Genomic DNA, 20,665 nt, shown 5'->3' with positions numbered 1-20,665 from the left:
TATCTCATTGAACCAGTCTCTTCATCCTGAGAATAGGTTAGGTCAGTTAAAGATTTGTGTCTTGGGGCGCCTGGGTGGCGCAGTCGGTTAAGCGTCCGACTTCAGCCAGGTCACGATCTCGCGGTCCGTGAGTTCGAGCCCCGCGTCAGGCTCTGGGCTGATGGCTCAGAGCCTGGAGCCTGTTTCCGATTCTGTGTCTCCCTCTCTCTCTGCCCCTCGCCCGTTCATGCTCTGTCTCTCTCTGTCCCAAAAATAAATAAACGTTTGAAAAAAAAAAAAATTAAAAAAAAAAAAAAAAAAAGATTTGTGTCTTATTTCAGGAGGCAGTGATACAGGTGGGTTACCCAAGTTAGGCCTATATGGTACAAGCAGTTGGGTATTTAATAAGAAACATTTCTGTGGAAACAAAAGAAACTAAAAAAGGTTAATGGTTGGAGTAGATTGTAATCCCAGTTTTTGAGTGCTGAAGGTAGCCAGTCAAGATTTCTAGATGCCAGACTTGACACATGTTCAGATGCACTGAGGGCAGGCAGTATTTAAGCTGATGGATTTTACTTGTTTGCAATTTGAGGGTCTCTGGTGATCGGAGTGGCCCACATGGCAGCAGGTATGAAGATGGTCCAGCTGCTGTGGTGATTTCTCTTTTTTATCAGGTTATCTCACCTTAGCTGATGTGGCTTTGTGCCAAGGGCAGTTTTATTTCTCAATGATTCCAAGTTATAAGGGTAGGGGGAAAAGTTGGAAATGTTCGTTTGGAGAGTTGTAGCCAGATTCTGGAGGAAACAAAAAGAATTTAGTATCCAATCTAGTTTACAGACAGGAAACAAAGCCTTAAAGACAATTAACAACACTAGAATTTGATACCCACAGAGGTATATTACTGAAATGCAATTTTTTCTCTATAAACAGTTACCCCATTTGTATCAGATAATTAAAACAACACTAATTTATTTGTGAAATAAGTTTTGTCTCATTAAATTTGGCTTGGTTATTTAAGTGCAGCAAGAATACTGATTGACCATATAGGCTCCTTTAAGTCTGCTTTGATGGAACTTTTGAGAGAGCAGGGGAGGGGCAGAGAGAGAGGGAGAGAGAACATCCCAAGCAGGCTCCACACTGTCAGCACAGAGCTCTGTGTAGGGCTCAAATCCACAAGCCATGAGATCATGACCTGAGCTGAAATCAAGAGTCAGATGTTTTTATTGTTTGGCTTGAATCCACTTTTTCCATTAATTCTATAAATTTTTACCCAGTTCAGTTTTAGGATCTTACAGTTATTAGAAATCTGTACTTGTCAAAAATTCCTTTTCATAAATCTCCTTGAAAATGACCACTTTTATAGACACTTGCAAAGCAGTGCAGTAAAACAGTAACTATGTATAAATGAAAGAAGACTTTAACCATTGCCATTTTTAAGGTCAGATGAAAGTTGATTAAATTTATCAGGAAATTTGGTTATTTCTGTGACACATTTTAAGATAATAACTAGAATTATAAGTGATAGCATACAAGTTTATGTCAGGTTTTTAAGAATTTCTTACAATTTCTTATATTAATAATGTATTTGTTATAACTTGTATTAATTACATTTACCCACAGTATAATCTAAGAAGGTTTATTATGTATTTGATATGGTTAATATACCATTTAACCTAATTAGTTTAATCTCTCTCTTATAAGGAAACAGAACAAATCTTTTGGGGTGTTCCAGGAGCCCTCTGGAAAAATGCCAGGTGAGTTCAACATTAAGACTTCACTTAGGGGGGCGCCTGGGTGGCTTAGTCGGTTAAGCGGCTGACTTCGGCTCAGGTCATGATCTCACGGTCCGTGGGTTCGAGCCCCGCGTCGGGCTCTGTGCTGACAGCTCAGAGCCTGGAGCCCGTTTCAGATTCTGTGTCTCCCTCTCTCTGATCCTCCCCTGTTCATGCTCTGTCTTCTCTGTCTCAAAAATAAATAAACGTTAAAAAAATTAAAAAAAAAAAAAAAAAAAAGACTTAGAATTTGAATTTTGGAAAGTTTGTCAAAAATATCAAAAGGTTTTGGGATGCCTGGCTGGCTCAATTATTAGCGCATATGACTCTTGATTCAGGGTTGTGAGTTCTAGCCCTACATTGGGTGTAGAGATTAAAAATAAAATCTTGGGGCGCCTGGGTGGCGCAGTCGGTTAAGCGTCCGACTTCAGTCAGGTCACGATCTCGCGGTCCGGGAGTTCGAGCCCCGCGTCAGGCTCTGGGCTGATGGCTCAGAGCCTGGAGCCTGTTTCCGATTCTGTGTCTCCCTCTCTCTCTGCTCCTCCCCCGTTCATGCTCTGTCTCTCTCTGTCCCAAAAATAAAATAAACGTTGAAAAAAAAATTTAAAAAAATAAAATAAAAATAAAATCTTAAAAACAAGGTTTTAAAACAGTTGGTCAAATAAGGTAATTCACTATGAAGCAATACTTAATTATCCATTTAACCAAAATGACAACAAAAGATTTTAGAGCCAAATATAGAAAGTTACTTATGAGCAAAACTCAGCTCTTGAGAAGACTAGGCTTACTTAAGCAAAGGCCTAAGGACAAAGATAACATGAAGCACAATAAGTTATTTTGTAACGTAGAATTATGCTTTTTCAAAAGGTAAATTTTTTTTTTTAATTTTTTTTTTCAACGTTTATTTATTTTTGGGACAGAGAGAGACAGAGCATGAACGGGGGAGGGGCAGAGAGAGAGAGAGAGAGACACAGAATCGGAAACAGGCTCCAGGCTCTGAGCCATCAGCCCAGAGCCCGACACGGGGCTCGAACTCCCGGACCGCGAGATTGTGACCTGGCTGAAGTCGGATGCCTAACCGACTGCGCCACCCAGGCGCCCCTCAAAAGGTAAATTTAAAACTAAAAGCACAAAAAACTTCGGTGATCTCTAATCAAGAGCACACCAGTAATCCATGAAAACCAATTCTAACTTTGTAGCAGTGTACTTTTTAATATTAAAATTCTTTTTACAATTTTAATTAGATCCACTCCAATCTTAGCCAGTTTGACCACACGTAAAATTCTTTTCCCAAGATTCCTTTTTCACAAACCTTCTACAACTATCTTTTTTACATTCAGATTTTCTATTTTTTCAAAAATGTTTATTTACTTATTTTGAGAGAGAGAGAGGGACAGAGAGAGACACAGAATCCAAAGCAGGTTCCAGGCTCTGAGCTGTCAGCACAGAGCCTGATGTGGGGCTCGAACCCACCAACCACGAGATCATGACCTGAGCCAAAGTCAGATGCTCAACCAACTGAGCCATCCAGGTGCTCCCCTTTTTTCTTAAAACAAAATTATTTTCATTTCCCTTAACAAACATACATTGTCATACCTAATACCTTTCATACACAAAGACATATTCTACCTTCCTTGTATACCTTGCTTTATTATTTCTAGTAATTTTAATTAGGTTTCTATGGGTTAAAAATTCTAATTAATATACCTATAGAAACTTGAAGTAGTAAGCAGTTGTAAATTGTGGTATACCAGCATTCTTTAGATTGGTAAATTTATGAGTTAACCTTATACTTCCTCAAAACACTGTGTAATAGCACAGTTTTTCAGTGTGGCACAGACAGGTTTACTAATAGCCCCAAATATCTTCTTTCTCTGTAATAAGAAACCAAAAGTAGGGGCACCTGGGTGGCTCAGTCAGTTGAGCGTCCAACTTCAGCTTGGGTCATGATCTCGCAGTTCATGAGTTTGAACCCCAGGTCAGGGTCTGTGCTGACAGCTCAGAGCCTGGAGCCTGCTTCAGATTCTATGTCACCCTCTCTCTCTCTCTGCCCCTCTCCCACTGGTGTTTGCCCTCTCTCTCTCTCAAAAACAAAACATTAAAAAAAAGAAAGAAAGAAAGAAAAACCAAAAGTAGATAAGCTGGTGTTCAATAATTAATGTTTCAGTATTTTATCTTATTTGGAAATGATCTTGATGATCTAGACATTTAATGAATTTCCCATCATTTATTTTAACTTAAGCAGAAGTTGTTTGTTTTTTGTTTTAAGTAAACTCTACCCCCACCGTAGTGCTTCAGCTCACAACCCCAAGATCAGGAGTCACATGCTCTACCAATTGAGCCAACCAGGCACCCATAACTTAGCAAAACTCTTAAAGTTCAAGCTACCAAAGAGATTTGGAAAGCTTTTTTTTTTTTTTAATATTTATTTTTGAGAGAGAGCACGAGCAAGGGAGGGACAAAGAGAGAGGGAGACAGAGGATCCGAAGCAGACTCTGTGCTGAGAGCGCAGACCTTGATGTGGGGCTTGAACTCACAAACCATGAGATCATGACCTGAGCCGAAGTGAGACACTTAACCAACTGAGCCACCCAGGTGCCAGGCCTGGGAAACTATTTTTAAATAGACATACCATAACACGTAATTATTGCTGAAAAATTCGCCTGAACTTTTATCCCATTTACATCTATCTAAATCATTTGTTCCCAACAATTATGTTTAGATTCCCCACTTTAGAGATAGCATGAATTTATTTGACTATTAAACCCAGATAGAATACAAGTTATTTATCTACATTATATTTAATGCTAATAACTCTGAAGACATGCCTGCTTTAATTAAGCCAAATGTAAACTAGGTTTTATTTACCAAAATAACCCCATGTCATGTGAACTGAAATGACATATAGAAACTAAATTTCTTGAGTTTTAGGAATACTTCATAAGCACTTAATTTTAATAGTTTTTTTTTTTAATGTTTTTGTTTATTTTTGAGAGAGACAGAGCATGAGCAGGGGAGGGGCAGAGAGAGAGGGAGCCACAGAATCTGAAGCAGGCTCCAGGCTCTGGGCTGTCAGCACAGAGCCCGACACAGGGCTCAAACTCACGGACTGTGAGATCATGACCTGAGCCGAAGTCAGACACTTAACCAACTGAGCCACCCAGGCGCCCTATAAGCACTTAATTTTAAACTAATTAAATAGAGCTCTTTTACAAATTAATTTTGGCTATTCTATCAAGAGGCAGAGAAAGGAAAAAAAAAAAAAAAACATATAGACATACATAAACACACAGACACAGAGACCCTGTTACCTCCTGTGGTGTTTACATTTCAAAGGCATGGTAAGATTTACATCGTTAAGGGGCAAGGATAGAAAATGTAAGTTTTCTTCTAGGAGTTTTAGTCTCTCTTGATGGTTGGTTTAGTGCTCCAAATAAAGTATAGTAGTGCAACACCTGTAATTAGGCCCATAAAAAGTAATTCTCCAGGGGCACCTGGGTAGCTCAGTCAGTTGAGTGTTCGACTCTTGATTTCAGCTCAGGTCATGATCTCACAGTTCATGAGTCTTGAGCCCCGCATCAGGCTCTGGGCTGACAGTGCGGAGCCTGCTTGGGATTCTCTGTCTCCTTCTGTCTCTCAAATAAATAAGTAAACATTTTTAGAAAACCAGTCTGTCCTTGTCCAGACTCAGTTTTGAATAAGGCCTTTTCAGAGTTGGAACAGGTCAGAAGACAAAGAGTGAAATGGTGACACAGAAACCATATGCCTGTTGTATTTTCTTTCTGGTGGTGCCATTGGTTTCCTGTTACAAGGCTATTTCACTCTTCTGTGTTAGGATACACACTCCTGGCATGACCCGCTGGTTCTGTGGTCACAGATGGAGGTGTACCATTCTCCTCACCTACAGGAATCCTTTCCTTGTGCCTTTAGCTCAGAGCCTCTCCTTGGGCAGGGACAGTAGCCTTGTAGTCCAGTTCACCCTTCTTAACTCTCTTTGGCCTTAAGGTGTGGAGGGAGGACCCTTATGCACAGTATTAGTCCATGAAGGCCCTTATGGTCTGGTAGTTCCTTTAAATCATATGGCCTTGAACACCTGCCCTGGGGAGATTGTTGGATGACTGCAACCTTTGGGCCAGAACCCGCTGGCAGGACAGTGGCGAAGCAGGATGCAAAATCACATAGCAGGGCAGCAGACCTCTGGCAAGTGGTACTCCACTCCCAGATGCTGTTACCCTCCTGAGTGAGGTGGTTAGTAAGCAAGCTGAAGGTAAAGGATATTCCTCGGTTAATTGCAAGGGCAATACTGCAGTCCTGCTGGCTATGCCAGTTGTTTTGTGCTGGTCTCAGCCTTTCAATAACCAATATTCTAGTTGGACTGGCCCTTGGGGTTGCAAGGCACCCTTCAGCAATAACCATCAAGAAAGAAGACCTAGAAATTATACAGCTCATCTGAGGCCACACAGCAAGGTCTCAGGTAGAAGAGAGAAAATGCAATGGCCTGGCATTCTCCTTTTATCAGACTTGAGGGTGGGGGCCTGTGTTTCACAGGCTTATTCTTTATTGGTGGATTTTAGACATAAGAGTAGGAATTTTGAAGTATGGAGAAATCAACCGTGTTTCTAAAATAAAGGGGCTTCAGTCAGAAGAGGTGGCCTGGCTCTTCAGTCATATAGCTGGTAATATGTTTACTCTGGTAGCCATCTTTGCAGTGGATGCCTCTTTGAAATGGATGCCTTGGCCATCAAACCTTTTAATTTTATTTATTTTTAATGTTTATTTTTGAGAGAGAGACGGCACAAGCAGGAGAGGGGCAGAGAGAGAGACACACACAGAATCCAAAGCAAGCTCTAGGCTACGAGCTCTAAGCACAGAGCCCGATATGGGGCTTGAATTCATGAACTGTGAGATCATGACCTGAGTTGAAGTCGGCTGCTCAACCAATTGAGCCATCCAGGCGCCCCTTAAATAAACTTTTTTTAAAAAACTAAAAAAAAAAAAAAAAAAAAAGAAGATACGAGGACAGCTCTGAGACAGCATCAGTTGTACAGACATTTGCATTATAGAGGTCCCAAAGGAAACACAGAGGTAGAAAGCTTATTTGGAGAAATTATGAATGAAAAGTTCCCTAACCTGGGGAATGAAACAGACATCAAGGTCTAGGAAGGACAGGGAGCCCCAAAAAAGATGAACCCAGCAACGCCCACACCAAGACATGTAGTACTTACCATGGCAAAAAGTAAGGATAAAGAGAATTTTTATTATTTTTAAAAATTTTTTTTAACGTTTATTTATTTTTGAGACAGAGAGAGAGCATGAACGGGGGAGGGTCAGAGAGAGGGAGACACAGAATCCAAAACAGGCTCCAGGTTCTGAGCTGTCAGCACAGAGCCCAACGCGGGGCTCGAACTCACGGACCGAGAGATCATGACCTGAGCCGAAGTCGGCCGCTTAACCAACTGAGCCACCCAGGTGATCCTAAAGAGAATTTTTAAAGAAAGAGATGAGAAAACCATTATATATGAGGGAAACCCCATGAGGCTATCAGCTGATTTTCAGCAGAAACTACAGGCCAGAAAGGAATGGCATAATACATTCAAGGTGCTGAAAGGAAAACCCCTACAACCAAGAATACTATACCCAGCAAGGTTATCATTCAGAATAGGAGAGAGTTTCCAACAAAAATAAAAGTTAAATGTACTTAGAAGAAATGTTAAAGGGAACTCTGAGTGGAAAGAAAAGGACCTAATGAGAAGTAAAAGGGAAAACTTTTAACAAGTAAAAGTAAACATACAATAAACATAATTGATTATCACTTGTAAAGCCAGTATAGAGGTTAAAACAGAAAATACCAATTATATCTACAAACATTAGCCAAAGGACTCAAAAGATGTCATATACATACATAAATATATACATATGTTTACATATGTATATGTACATATATATATCATATACATAAAATGAGGGAAGGGGGAGTAAAAATTTACTGCTTTTAGAATGTGTTTGGACTTAACTAATCATCAATATAGACCACTATATATGTAGGATGCTATATATTAATCTCATGGTAATCAAAAGGAAAAACTTATAGATACACAAAAAAACAAGAAGGAATCCAAACATAACACTAAGCAGAAAGATAAAAATCACAAGGGAAGAGAGTAAAAGAACTACAAAAACAATCAGAAAACAACAAAATGGGAGTAAGCACATAGCTACCAATAATTACTTTAAATGCAAATGATCTAAGTGCTCCAATCAGAAGACATAGTGTGACTAAACTGAATGGAATGGAATGAATGAATGAATAAGACCCATCTGTATATTGCATATAAGAGGCTTCAGACCTAGACATACATTCAGACTGAAAATGAAGTGGAAAAATATGTTCCAGAGGCTCCTGGCTGGCTCAGTTAGTGGAGTGTGTGATTCTGGATCTTGGGGTCATGCCTTTGAGCCACATGTTGCACATAGAGCTTACTTTGAAAAAAAAATATGTTCCATGCAAATGTTAAGTAAAGAAACATGCTGGGGTAGCATTACAAAATAGACTTTAAAACAAGCACTATAATGAGACAAAGGAGGACATTACATAATGGCAAAGATACCAATTCAGCAAGAGGATATAGCAGTTGTAAATATCTATGCACCTAGCATAGGAACACCTAAATATATAAATATTAACAGACGTAAACAAAGAAATTGACAGTTATATGATAGCAGTAGGGGACTTTGCCACCTCACATATCAATGGATAGATCATCCAGACAAAATTATTAAGGAAATGGTGGCTTTGAATAATACATTAGGCCAGATGTATACAGAATAGTCCATCCAAAAACAGACTATACATTCTTTTCAAATGCACATGGAACATTCTCCAAGATACATCACCTGTTAGGCCACAAAACAAGTCTCAGTAAGTTTCAGAAGATTGGAATCCTATCAAACATCTTTTCTGACCACAATGGTATAAAATTAGTAATTAGTTACAAGAAAGCAACTGTACAAAAACACAAATGTGGTGGCTGACAATGCTACTAAGCAAGCATTGGGTCAATTAAGAAATGAAAGAAGGGGCGCCTGGGTGGCTCAGTCGGTTAAGCGTCCGACATCGGCTCAGGTCACAATCTCGCGGTCCGTGAGTTCGAGCCCCGCGTCGGGCTCTGTGCTGACAGCTCAGAGCCTGGAGCCTGTTTCAGATTCTGTGTCTCCCTCTCTCTCTGACCCTCCCCCGTTCATGCTCTGTCTCTCTCTGTCTCAAAAAATAAATAAACGTTATGGGGCGCCTGGGTGGCGCAGTCGGTTGAGTGTCCGACTTCAACCAGGTCACAATCTCGCGGTGCGTGAGTTCGAGCCCCGTGTCGGGCTCTGGGCTGATGGCTCAGAGCCTGGAGCCTGTTTCCGATTCTGTGTCTCCCTCTCTCTCTGCCCCTCCCCCGTTCATGCTCTGTCTCTCTCTGTCCCAAAAATAAATAAACGTTGAAAAAAAAAATTAAAAAAAATAAACGTTAAAAAAAAAATTTTTAAAAAAATTAAAAAAAAAAAAAAAAAGAAGAAATGAAAGAAGAAAATTTAAAAGTACCCAAAGAAAATAAAAATGGAAACAATGCTTCAAAATCTTTGGGACATAGTAAGTGTAGTGCTAAGAGGGAAGTTTATAATGATACAGGCCTACCTCAAGAAATGAAAATTTCAAATAAATCTAATCACACATCTAAAGCAATTAGGAAAAGAAGAACACAAAGCCCAGAGCTGGTAGAAGGAAGGGAATAATAAGGACCAGAGCAGAAACAAATGAACAGGGACTAAAAAAATAGAAAATATCAATACAACCAAGAGCTGTTTCTTTGAAAAATTAAAAATGAAGAACCTTTAGCCGGACTCATCAAGAAAAAGGACTTAAAATCAGAAATTGAATGGGAGAAGTAACAACTGGCCCCACAGAAATAGAAAAGATCATTAAGAGACCGGAAATACTATATGCCAACAAATTTTATAACCTAGAAAACATGTATAGAATTCTGGAAACATATGTCTTCCAAGACTGAGTCAGGAAGAAATAGGAAATCTGAAGAGATTAACACTAACAGAATTGTATTGGTAATCAGAAAACTCCCAACAAACAAAAATCCAGGACCAGAATGCTTTACAAGGGAATTCTACCAAACATTTGAAGAGGAGTTCAGGGCACTTGGGTGACTCAGTCAGTTGGGCAACTGACTTGGTATCAGCTCAGGTCATGATCTCACAGTTGTGACATCAAGCCCTATGCCAGCCTCTGCGCTGAGTGGGAGCCTGCATGGGATTCTCACATTCACATACATATTCTCTAAATAAATAACCATTAAAAAAATTTTTTTTAATGTTTCTCTCAAGAATGAATAAACAGAGTGCAAGCAGGGGAGGGGCAGAGAGAGAAGGAGACACAGAAACTGAAGCAGGTTCCATGCTCTGAGCTGTCAGCACAGAGCCCAACATGGGGTTTTGAACTCATGAACTGCGAAATCATGACCTGAGCTAATGTCGGATGCTTAACCGACTGAGTCACCCAGGCACCACAATAAATAACCATTTTTTAAAAATAAAGAAGAGTTAATAGCTATCCTTCCAAAACTCTTCCAAAAAGTAAGGAAAAAAGAAAAGTTCCAAATTCATTCTAAAAGGCCAGCATTAATGGGGCACCTGGGTGGCTCATTTAAGCGTCTGACTTCAGTTCAGGTCATGATCTCACAGTTTGTGAGTTCAAGCCCCACGTCAGGCTCTGTGCTGACAGCTCAGAGCCTGGAGCCTGCTTCAGATTCTGCGTCTCTCTTTCTCCCTGAACCTCCCCCACTCACATGCTGTCTCTGTCTGTCTCTCAAGAATAAATAAACATTAAAAAAATAAATAAAAGGTCCGGATTGATGATGATGATGGCGGCAGCCAGCATTACCTGGATATGAAAACCAAAGACACTAACAAAACAAACCCGTGAACCATAAGGCCATTATCCTTGATGAATATAGATGCAAAATCCTCATTATTAACAAACAGAATTAAGTAATACATTAAAAGTATAATTTGCCAAGGTCAAGTGTGATTAAAAATTCCAGGTATGCAAGAATAAACAAAATTAAGGCTAAAAGCAATATGATCATGGCACAAAAACACACATAGATCAATGGAACAGAATAGAGAACCCAGAAGTGGGCCCACAAACATATGGCCAACTAATCTTTGGAATATCCAATGGAATAAATATCCAATGGAATAAAGAATATCCAATGGAATAAAGACTGTCTCTTCAGCAAATGGTGTTGGGAAAACTGAATAGCGACATGCAGAATGAACCTGGACCGCTTTCTTACACATACACAAAAATAAACTCAAAATGGATGAAAGACCTAAATGCAAATAGGAAGCTATCAAAATCTTGGAGTAGAAAGGAGGCAAAAACCTCTTTGACCATGGCCGCACCAACTTCCTACTCAAATGTCTCAGGAGGCAAGGGAGACAAAAGCAAAAATGAACTTTTGGGACCTCATCAAGATGAAAAGCTTCTGCATGGCAAAGGAAACAATCAGCAAAACTAAAAGGCAATCGACAGAATGGGAGAAGATGTTTGTAAATGACATATCGATAAAGGATTAGTATCCAAAATCTATAAAGAATTTATCAATCTCAGCACCCAAAAAACAAATAATCTAGCGAAGAAATGTGCAAAAGGCATGAATCGACACTTTTCCAAAGAAGACATCCACATGGCTAACACATGTAAAGATGCTCAACATCACTCATCATCAGGGAAATACAAAGCAAAACCACAATGAGATACCACCTCACACCTGTCAGAATGGCTAAAATGAACAACTCAGGCAACAACAGGTGTTGGCAAGGATGCAGAGAAAGAGGATCTCTTTTGCACTGCTGGTGGGAATGCAAACTGGTGCAGCCACTCTGGAGAACAGTGTGGAGGTTCCTCAAAAAATTAAAAATAGAACTACCCTATGACCCAGCAATTGCACTACTAGGTATTTATCCATAGGATACAGGAGTGCGATTCATAGGGGCACATGTACCCCAAGGTTTATAGAAGGAAGCACTGTCGACCATAGCCAAAGTATGGCAAGAGCCCAAATGTCCAACTGATGAATGGATAAAGATGTGATATATATATATAATCTCCCCACACACACATATACACAATGAAATATTACCCAGCAATCAAAAATAATGAAATCTTGCCATTTGCAACAACATGGAACCAGCGTGTATTATGCTAAGCAAAATTAAAGAAATACAAATATATGACTTCACTCATATGTGGAATTTAAGATACAAAACAGATGAACATAAGGGAAGGGAAACAAAAATATAAAAACGGGGAGGGGGACAAAACATAAGAGATTCTTAAATGCAGAAAACAAAGGGTTGCTGGAGGGGTTGGGGGTGTGGGGAAGGGATAAATGGGCAGGGGGCTTTAAGGAGGACACTTGTTGGGATGAGCACACTAGGTGTTACATGTAGAGGATGAATCGCTGGATTCTGCTCCTGAAATCATTATTGCACTATATGCTAAGTTTGATATAAATTATAAATAAAATTTAAAAGATAAAAGCAATATGGTCATCTCAATAGATGCAAAAAGAAGTATCTGACAAAACTGAACATTTGCTCATGTTAAAGACTCAAAGTGGGTTTAGAGAAAACATAATGTAATAAAGGCTATATATATGAAAAACCCACAGGTCACATATTAAATGGCGACAAACAAAGTTCTGAGATCAGGAATAAGACAGGTATATATTGTCCTCACTGTTTCATCAACATAGTACTACCTGGAAGTCCTATCCACAGCAATCCGACAGGAAACATAAATAAAAGGCATTCAAATTGTTAGAGAAGAGTAAAATTAACTATTTACAGATGATATACTATATATAGGAAACTGTAAAGGTTCCACCCAAACCTATTAGAATAAATGAGTTCATTCAAGTTTCAGGGTACAAAATTAGTATACAGAAATATGTTTGCATTTATATATGCTCATAATGAAGTAGCAGAAAAAGAAATGAAGTAAACCAATTCCATTTACAATTGAGTCAAAAGTATAAAATACCAAAGGAGACATACAGATGGCCAAGACACACATGAAAAGATGCTCAACATCACTAATCATAAGGGAAATACAAATCAAAACTACAATGAGATATTACCTCACACCTGTCAGAATGGCTAAAAACAATACAAGAAACAACAGATGTTGGCAAGGATGCCAACATGTAAGAGAGGGGAACCCTCCTGCATTGTTGGTGGGAATGCAAACTAGTGCAGCCACTCTGGAAAACAGCGTGGAGAGTACTCAAAAAACTTAAAAATAGAATTACCCTACAATCCAGCAATTGGCATTACTAGGTATTTACTCAAAGAATAGAAAAATACTCATTCAAAGGTATTCATGCACCTCAGTGTTTATAGCAGCATTATCTACAGTAGCTAAATTAGAGCAACAGCCCAAATGTACACCGACTGATGAATGAATAAAGAAGACATGGTGTAGGGGTACCTGGCTGGCTTAGTAGTACAGCATGTGATTCTTGGTCTCAGGGTTGTGAGTTTGAGCCCGATGTTGGGTGTAGAGATTATGTTAAAATTTTTTAAACTTTTTTTTTTTTTGAGACAGACCGTGCAAGCAGAGGGGCAGTGAGAGGGAGGGAGAGAAAAACAGCCAGTCAGTGTGAGCAGAGGGGCAGTGAGGGGGAGAGAGAGAGAATCCCAAGCAGGTTCTACACTGTCAGCACAGAGTCCAATGCAGGGCTCAAACTCCCAAACTGTGAGATCATGACCTGAGCTGAAACCAAGAGTCAGATGCTTAACTGACTAAGCCACCCAGGCACCCCAGTTTTTTAAACTTAAAAAAAAAAAAAAAGATGGGATATATGTATATACAGTGGAATATTTCTAGCCATTAAAAATGAAATCTGCAAAATAAGAGAAAGAGATCATTTAGTACCATATGATTTAACTCGTGAGATTTGAGAAATAAAACAAGCAAAGGGAAAAAGAGGCAAATGAAGAAATAGACTCTTAACTATAGAGAACAAACTGATGGTTACCAGAGGAGGGGATGGGGTTGGAGGGATGGGTTTAAATAGGTAGTGGAGATTAGTATTCTTGTGATGAGCACCAGGTGATATATGGAATTGTGGAATCACTATATTGAGCAATTGGAACTAATAAATCACTATGTTAACTGAAATTTTAATAAAAACTTGTTTGAAAAGTGTAAAATACCTAGGAATAAGTTAAACCAAGAAGGATAAAGACCTATACTCTGAAAACTATAAGACATTGATGAAAGAAATTGAAGGTAAAGCAAAGAAATGGAATGATCGACCATGCTCATGGCATGGAAGAATTCATATTGTTAAAATGTCCATACTACCCAGAGCAATCTACAGATTCATTGTAATCCCTATGAAAATACCAACAGTGTTTTTTTCACAGAATTGGAACAAATAATACTAAAATTTGTATGGAACCACAAAGATCCCATGAAGATTGTCAAAGCAACCTTGAGAAAGAACAGAGCTGGAGTATCACAATCCCAGGCTATAAGCTATTCTACAAAGCTGTACTCATCAAAACAGTATAATACTGGCACAAAACGAGAAACATAGATCAAAGGAACAAAATGTAGAGGCCAGAAACAAACCCACACACACTTCAGTGGTCAATTAATGTACAATAAAGATAACAAGAATATACAGAGAGGAAAATACAGTCTCTTCAAAATGGTGTTTGGAAAACTGTACAGCTACATGCAAACAAATGAAATGACCACATGTTCTTACACCACACACAAACATAAACTCAAAATGGATTAATGACCTAAATGTGAGACTTGAAACCATAAAACTCCTGAAAGAAAACAGAGGCAGTAATCTCTTGAACACAGGCCTTAGCAACTATTTTCTGGATATATCTCCCAGGCAAGAAAAACATTAAGTGAAAATGAATTATTGGGACTACATCTAACTAAAAATCTATCGCACAGTAAAGGAAACCATCAATAAAATGCAAGGACAATCTAGTGCATGGGAGAAGATACTTGCAAGTGACATTTCATACAGGGTTAATATTTAAAATGTATTAAGGAACTCCTAAAACTCAACAACAACAAAAAATCTAATTTAAACATGGGCAGAGTCCCTGAACAGACATTTTTCTAAAGACTTACAGATGGCCAACAGACAGAAAAAAATGTTCAACATCAATAATCATCAGGGAAATGCAGACCAAAACCACAATGAGATATCACCTCACACCAGTCAGAATAGCTGTCATCAAAAAGACTGGAAATACTAAGTGGTGACAAGGATGTGGCAAGAAGAGCGCCCTTGTGCACTGTTGGTAAGAATATAAATTGGTGTGGAAAATTGTATAGTGGTTTCTCAAAAAATTCAATAAAAATAGAACTAATATGATCCAGTAATTCCACTGCTGGGTATTTACTCAGGGAAAGTGATCAAAATTTTAAAATGTATCTGCACCACTATGTTCACTGCAGCATTATTTATAGTAACTAAAGTATGGATGTAACCTTACTGTCCATCAGTAGATGAATGGAAAAAGATTTGGTATATGTGTTACACACACATACACACAATGAAATATTACTTGGCCATAAAAAATGAAATCTTGTCATTCATGACAGCACAGATGGACCTAAAGGATATTGCTAAGTGGGATATGTCAGAGAATGGCAAATATTAAGTGATTTCACTTACATGTGGAATCAGTGAACACAAAACAAAGTTTCATAAACACGCAATACAGATTGGTTGCTAGAACAGAGGATGTTGGGAGATGGGCATGATACATGGGGGGGGTGGGGGATTAAGATTAAAATTTTTAGTTACAGGGCACCTGGCTGGCTCAGTAGAGCATCTGACTCTTGATCTCAGGGTCATGAATTCAAACCCCACACTGGGTTTGGAGCCTACTTTAAATTTATAGTTACAAATAAGTCAATGGGAATGAAAAATACAGAGAATATAGTCAATAATATGGTCATAATTTGGGGGACAGATGGTAACTATAGTTATCTTTGGCATCGTATGCAGTACAGAATTGCTGAATTGCTATATTCTACCCCTAAAACTAATATAACATGGTATGTCAACTGTGCTTCAATTAAACACACACACACAGACACACACAGACACAGTCTTAACAATTCTACTAGGACACTTTTACCACTTCGTCATTCACGGTTGTTTGCTGTAGGTTTCTCACTGTTTTTAATAGCCAGTATATTCCTGTATTTCATAGTTTGAGACTGTATGCCTATGAATTTAAATATTCTTCCTGTATCATCTGAAATGGCCATATTTGTTCACTGATAAAATTCAGATACTTAAAACTGCACCTTGCTCATGATAGGTACATAATAAATATTTGAATGAATTAATACAGGAGTTTACTTTCTAACAAATATGGTAATTTCACTTTTCTTCCAGCTTTATTAATATATGTAATAATGTGTAAGCTTAATGAGCACATGTTGATTTGATAGACTTCTATGTTGCAAAATGATTACTTACAGTGTTAGTTAACACCCACATGACTTCACATAATTATTTCTTTTTTCGTTGTGAGACTATTGAAGAGTCTCTATCAACAACTTTCAAGTGTGTAGTACAATAGTATTAATTGCAGTCACCATGCTGTAGAACCTATTCAGAACCTATTCAGAACTGGAATAGGTTTGATCACATCTTACTTCTCAAAATCCACAACACTAACCTCCTGGAAAAGCTATCCAAGAAAACGTTCATGTCCCGGATAGATCACACTGAGTTTAACAGATATAACACTGCAGTCTGACAAGTGGACCCCTAAATTGATCTCTGTCTTGCCCTGATCTTTAAACTGTCTTTGTAAATGTTCTATCTTGTTCCCACCACATAAGGCCTGGAGGTCACATCCAAGGTGTATACCCTCTTAGGACCCATTAACCATAACTTCTCTCATAAGCAAGGCAGCACTGATAATATTTAAGCCTAAACTTCCATAAAAAACAATCTTTCAAGATAGCCATACTTCTGTTCACTGTTCTCATTACTTCTGTTCTGGGTGCTTTCATTTTACAGGCTGGAGGCCCAAACCCTGGAGGTAGTTTATTGTTTCAACCAAAGAGCAAATGCTGAGACCCATATCCAAGTAGTTATCTGCTGGGAAAGGATACCCCAGGCTCACATCCCAAATGGCATCACCCGTGCACAGAATCTCATTGCTGGCAGGGATACTGGCCTAAGATGACATCAGTCCCTCCAAAGATCTCCTGAATAGAAATGACTTCACCCAGTTCATGAGCTTCTGCACCAACAATATCCGTGGCTGACCCTCCTAATGCAGAAAGTAGACAAAGGACAATTTTGCTGATCTTCTTTTGATATTCTGTTTTGTTTCTGAGCTGCTTGCAGTCTGCTTAGCCCATTGTCCAGTCATACCTGCATTCTGCCAAAACATACCCCCACACTGCCATGCTTGTAGGGGAATCTGACAGAAAACTATTTGTGTCATTCTAAAAATAACTTTTTTCAGGAGATAACCTCACTCCTATTTGTCTGCCTCTTAACCCTGTGGGAAGAAGACCACTCTCCAGCACCTTCTACGGCAGCCCTCCACCTTTCCACCATGACCTCCTGCCCTGCATCACCAACCACAAAATACTAATCTTTACATCTATTTTATTATCATTAGCTCATGGCCTCCAACAGTGTAACTGCCAAGCTTGCCGCCTTGAATATTGTCAAATGCACACTTTATAAGTCCACAAAGATATTGTTAGAGTCCACAAAATAATTTCATATCTTTACATAGTACCTACCAGATTTAGTAGAGACCTTGGTTATGGGCTAGCCTACAAGGACTTCTTATACTCCCGTAATGTTTTCCATGTATTCCATGGCAACTTAAGCCATACTCTCGGATAATCACCACTACCATCACCCCAAAGTTTCCTTACTATCAAACCATCAAAAGATCAATTGCCTTAATCATGTTCTCTTTTGCTCTGTGTTTATGATGCTTTGACACGTTAGGGATCAATCTGTCCAGGAAGATACTGCTCCTTCAGGTCTGGCTAATCCCTAAAGATAGTAAACAACTTAATCAGGAACACTTCTTTCTTGTGGAAACCAAATCATCCAGTATCCAATATCCCCAACCTCCTTTAACTCTTACATGCAAAGCCAGTATTTCTCCTACCTAAGTCAACCCAGGGCCAGATACCAGAAAACTAGATACATTGCCTATGACCCAAAATCTGGTGGCATTAGTCAAACGCCAATTCTGTTCAGCCCTACCTTGCTCTTTCAGTGGAACCCAATGAAGACTGTGGCCTGTGTTTTCTCCTTTCTTCAGACCAATTCTGAACCCTCAAGGGGAGTCATGCTGTCTACCCTTTGGGCTGTGGTAAACTTTTCTTTCAGTGTTTTTAATCTCCCTGTGTCTTTATTCAGTCACTTTCAGAAATTAAGATCAAGGCACCAATCTACCATTTCTTTGCTTTTTTCATAAGTTTTACTACCTATGTATAGATCCCAAAGCAAAGTATTTCCCTCCTTAGTTGATTTTTGAACTATATATAAAAGCTTTTGTTACTGAGTCATTCCTTTGTTATTTTATTAACTCACTGTGTATTAATGTTCAAACTTATTAGGTAATTACAATGTTTTTCCAAAGTGTGTGTGCAATATCTCTGTGGTTTAATTTGCCTTTCCCTATTACTGATGGTATGAACATCTTGTCAAGTACTATGGCTATTTGTTTTCCTCCTTGTTGGAATACCAGTCATGGCTTTGGCTAATTTTTCTAATAGTTCTTTTAAAATAATTTTGAAGTCTTTTGTTAAACAATGTGGTACTCCTCATTCATGAATAACAAGATTGCATTAGTTTCCACTTAATGTGTTTTCAGTTTTGATATAGTATCTTAAGAAAAATATCTTTTTTTTTTTTTTTTTTAAGAGAGAGCACGAACTGGGGAGTTGGGGAGAAGGAGAAGAGAGAGAATCTTAAGCAGGCTCCACACCCAATGAGGAGCCCTGTGTGTGCCTTGATCTCACGACCCTGAGCCGAAATCAAGAGTTGGATGTTTAATGGACTGAGCCACCCAGACACCCCAAAGAAAGATTTCTTAATTTGGGCATAGCTAATTTTGTTTCCAAAATTTTCTTTTACTCTGTGGTCATAAATATGTTCACCTGTCTTGAATTCCCAAATTTTTATACTTTTTGTTTCTCATTCATGTGCTTAATCCATTTAGAATTGGCTTTTCTTTTTGTTACCAATATGTCTAATTTTGTCTCATCCACCATGAACATAAAATTGTCACAAGACTGTGTATTGAAAATTTTGCCTTTCTCTGAGAACACAGAGAAAGGAGAATTCTTGTATACTTTGGTGGGAATGCAGTATGGAGGGTCCTCAGAATGTTAAAAGTAGAACCACCCTGTGATCCAGTGATCGCACTACTTGGTATTTACCCAAAGAATACAAAAGTATTATTTCAAATGCACCTCTTTATAGCAGCACTATCTGTAATAGTCAAATTATGGAAACAGCCCAAGTGTACATTGATGAATGGATAAAGAAGATGTGGTATCTGTAACAAAGGAATACTATTCATAAAAAGGAATGAAATCTTGCCATTTGCAACAATATGGATGGAGCTGGAGAGTGTTATGCTAAGCGAAATAACTCAGCCAAATATCAGATTTCACTTATCTGTATAATTTAAGAAAACAAACGAGCAAGGGGGGGGGGGGAAAGGAGTGGCAAAGCAAGACTTTTTTTTAGTGTTTATTTTTGAGAGGGACAGTGCAAGTGGAGGAAGGGCAGAGAGAGAGGGAGACAGAGAATCTGAAGCAGGCTCCAGGCCCTGATCTGTCAGCACAGTGCCCGATGTGGGGCTGGAACCCACAAATTGAGAGATCACGACTTGAGCTGAAGTCGGATGCTGAACTGACTGAGCCACCCAGGCACCCCATAAACAGACTCTTAACTATAGAGAACAAACTGATGGTTACTAGAGGGGAAATGGGTAGGGGGGGGGGGATGGATGAAACAGGTGATGGGGATTAAGTAATGCACTTGTGATGAGCACCAGGTGGTGTATGGAATTGTTGAATCACTATTTGTACACCTGAAACTACAATTACACTGTATATTAATTGGAATTTAAATGAAAACTTTATTTTTTAATGTTTATTTATTTGGAGGGGGAGAGCATGAGCAGGGAGGGGCAGAGAGAGCCGGGTAGAGGATCGAACCAGGCTCTGCACTGACAGCAGCGAGCCTAGTGTGGGGCTCAAAGTCATGAACTGTGAGATCATGACCTGAGTTGAAATTGGAGGTTCAACTGACTGAGCCACCCAGGCTCCCCTTAAATTATTAAAAAATAATAAATATAGTGAGTTTAAAAAAAACCATTTTTTTAAAAGTTTGCTTTTCTCTACTGATTTGGAGTGTAACATCAGCCATCAGGAGAAAAATCCATATCAATTTGGATCTGTTCTGAACACTGTATTTTATTCCTTTGGTCAGTTGGGACTCATCTCTGCATGACTACCTCTTGCCTTCATTATACTAACTTTACTGTGTCTCTTAATGCTGGAGAGTGCTTTTTTTTGTGGCATTATTCCTTTTTTTTTTTTTTTTTTTTTTTTTTTGCAGTTTTGGTTTTTACTTTTTTTAATATTAAATATAATTTATTGTCAAATTGGTTTCCAGAGTGCCATTATTCTTAAGGAATGCTGTCTTTCCTTGGTTCTTTGCTAGAATTTGGAAATTACAGCAGAGTTAGAGAAAAAGTTGGTAGACTAGTACAAAGGACTCCAATATAACTACTCAGATTCACTAATT

General features: G+C 38.7%; 1 protein-coding gene and 1 long non-coding RNA gene across 12 annotated transcripts in view; one reads left to right on the top strand and one right to left on the bottom strand.

Moving 5' to 3' along the window:
- Positions 1–298: 298 nt before the first annotated feature.
- The window catches only part of LOC112852253 (zinc finger protein 846), a 54,568-nt gene continuing 34,201 nt past the window's right edge, over positions 299–20,665 (bottom strand). For 10 of the 11 annotated variants that reach the window (XR_015242217.1, XR_015242215.1, XR_015242199.1 and 7 more), the window contains one exon: positions 305–773. Coding sequence is in view for 3 of the 11 variants with exons in the window: in XM_086681614.1 (XP_086537740.1) it covers positions 704–773 (70 nt within the window). In the remaining 8 variants the exon portion in view is untranslated. Of the gene's footprint in view, positions 774–20,665 lie in introns of all 11 variants that reach the window. The other variant, XM_086681606.1, reaches the window with a different exon arrangement.
- On the top strand, positions 1,188–18,489 carry LOC147583786 (uncharacterized). Its single transcript, XR_015242232.1, has 2 exons — positions 1,188–1,733; positions 16,889–18,489. It is a non-coding gene; the product is annotated as an uncharacterized LOC147583786 (long non-coding RNA).

Source organism: Puma concolor, chromosome A2 (assembly GCF_028749965.1).
Source record: "Puma concolor isolate L17-30 chromosome A2, mPumCon1.1.hap2, whole genome shotgun sequence".
In the NCBI taxonomy this organism is placed as follows: Eukaryota; Metazoa; Chordata; class Mammalia; order Carnivora; family Felidae; genus Puma; species Puma concolor.
This window is presented reverse-complemented; position numbering and strand designations above follow the sequence as displayed.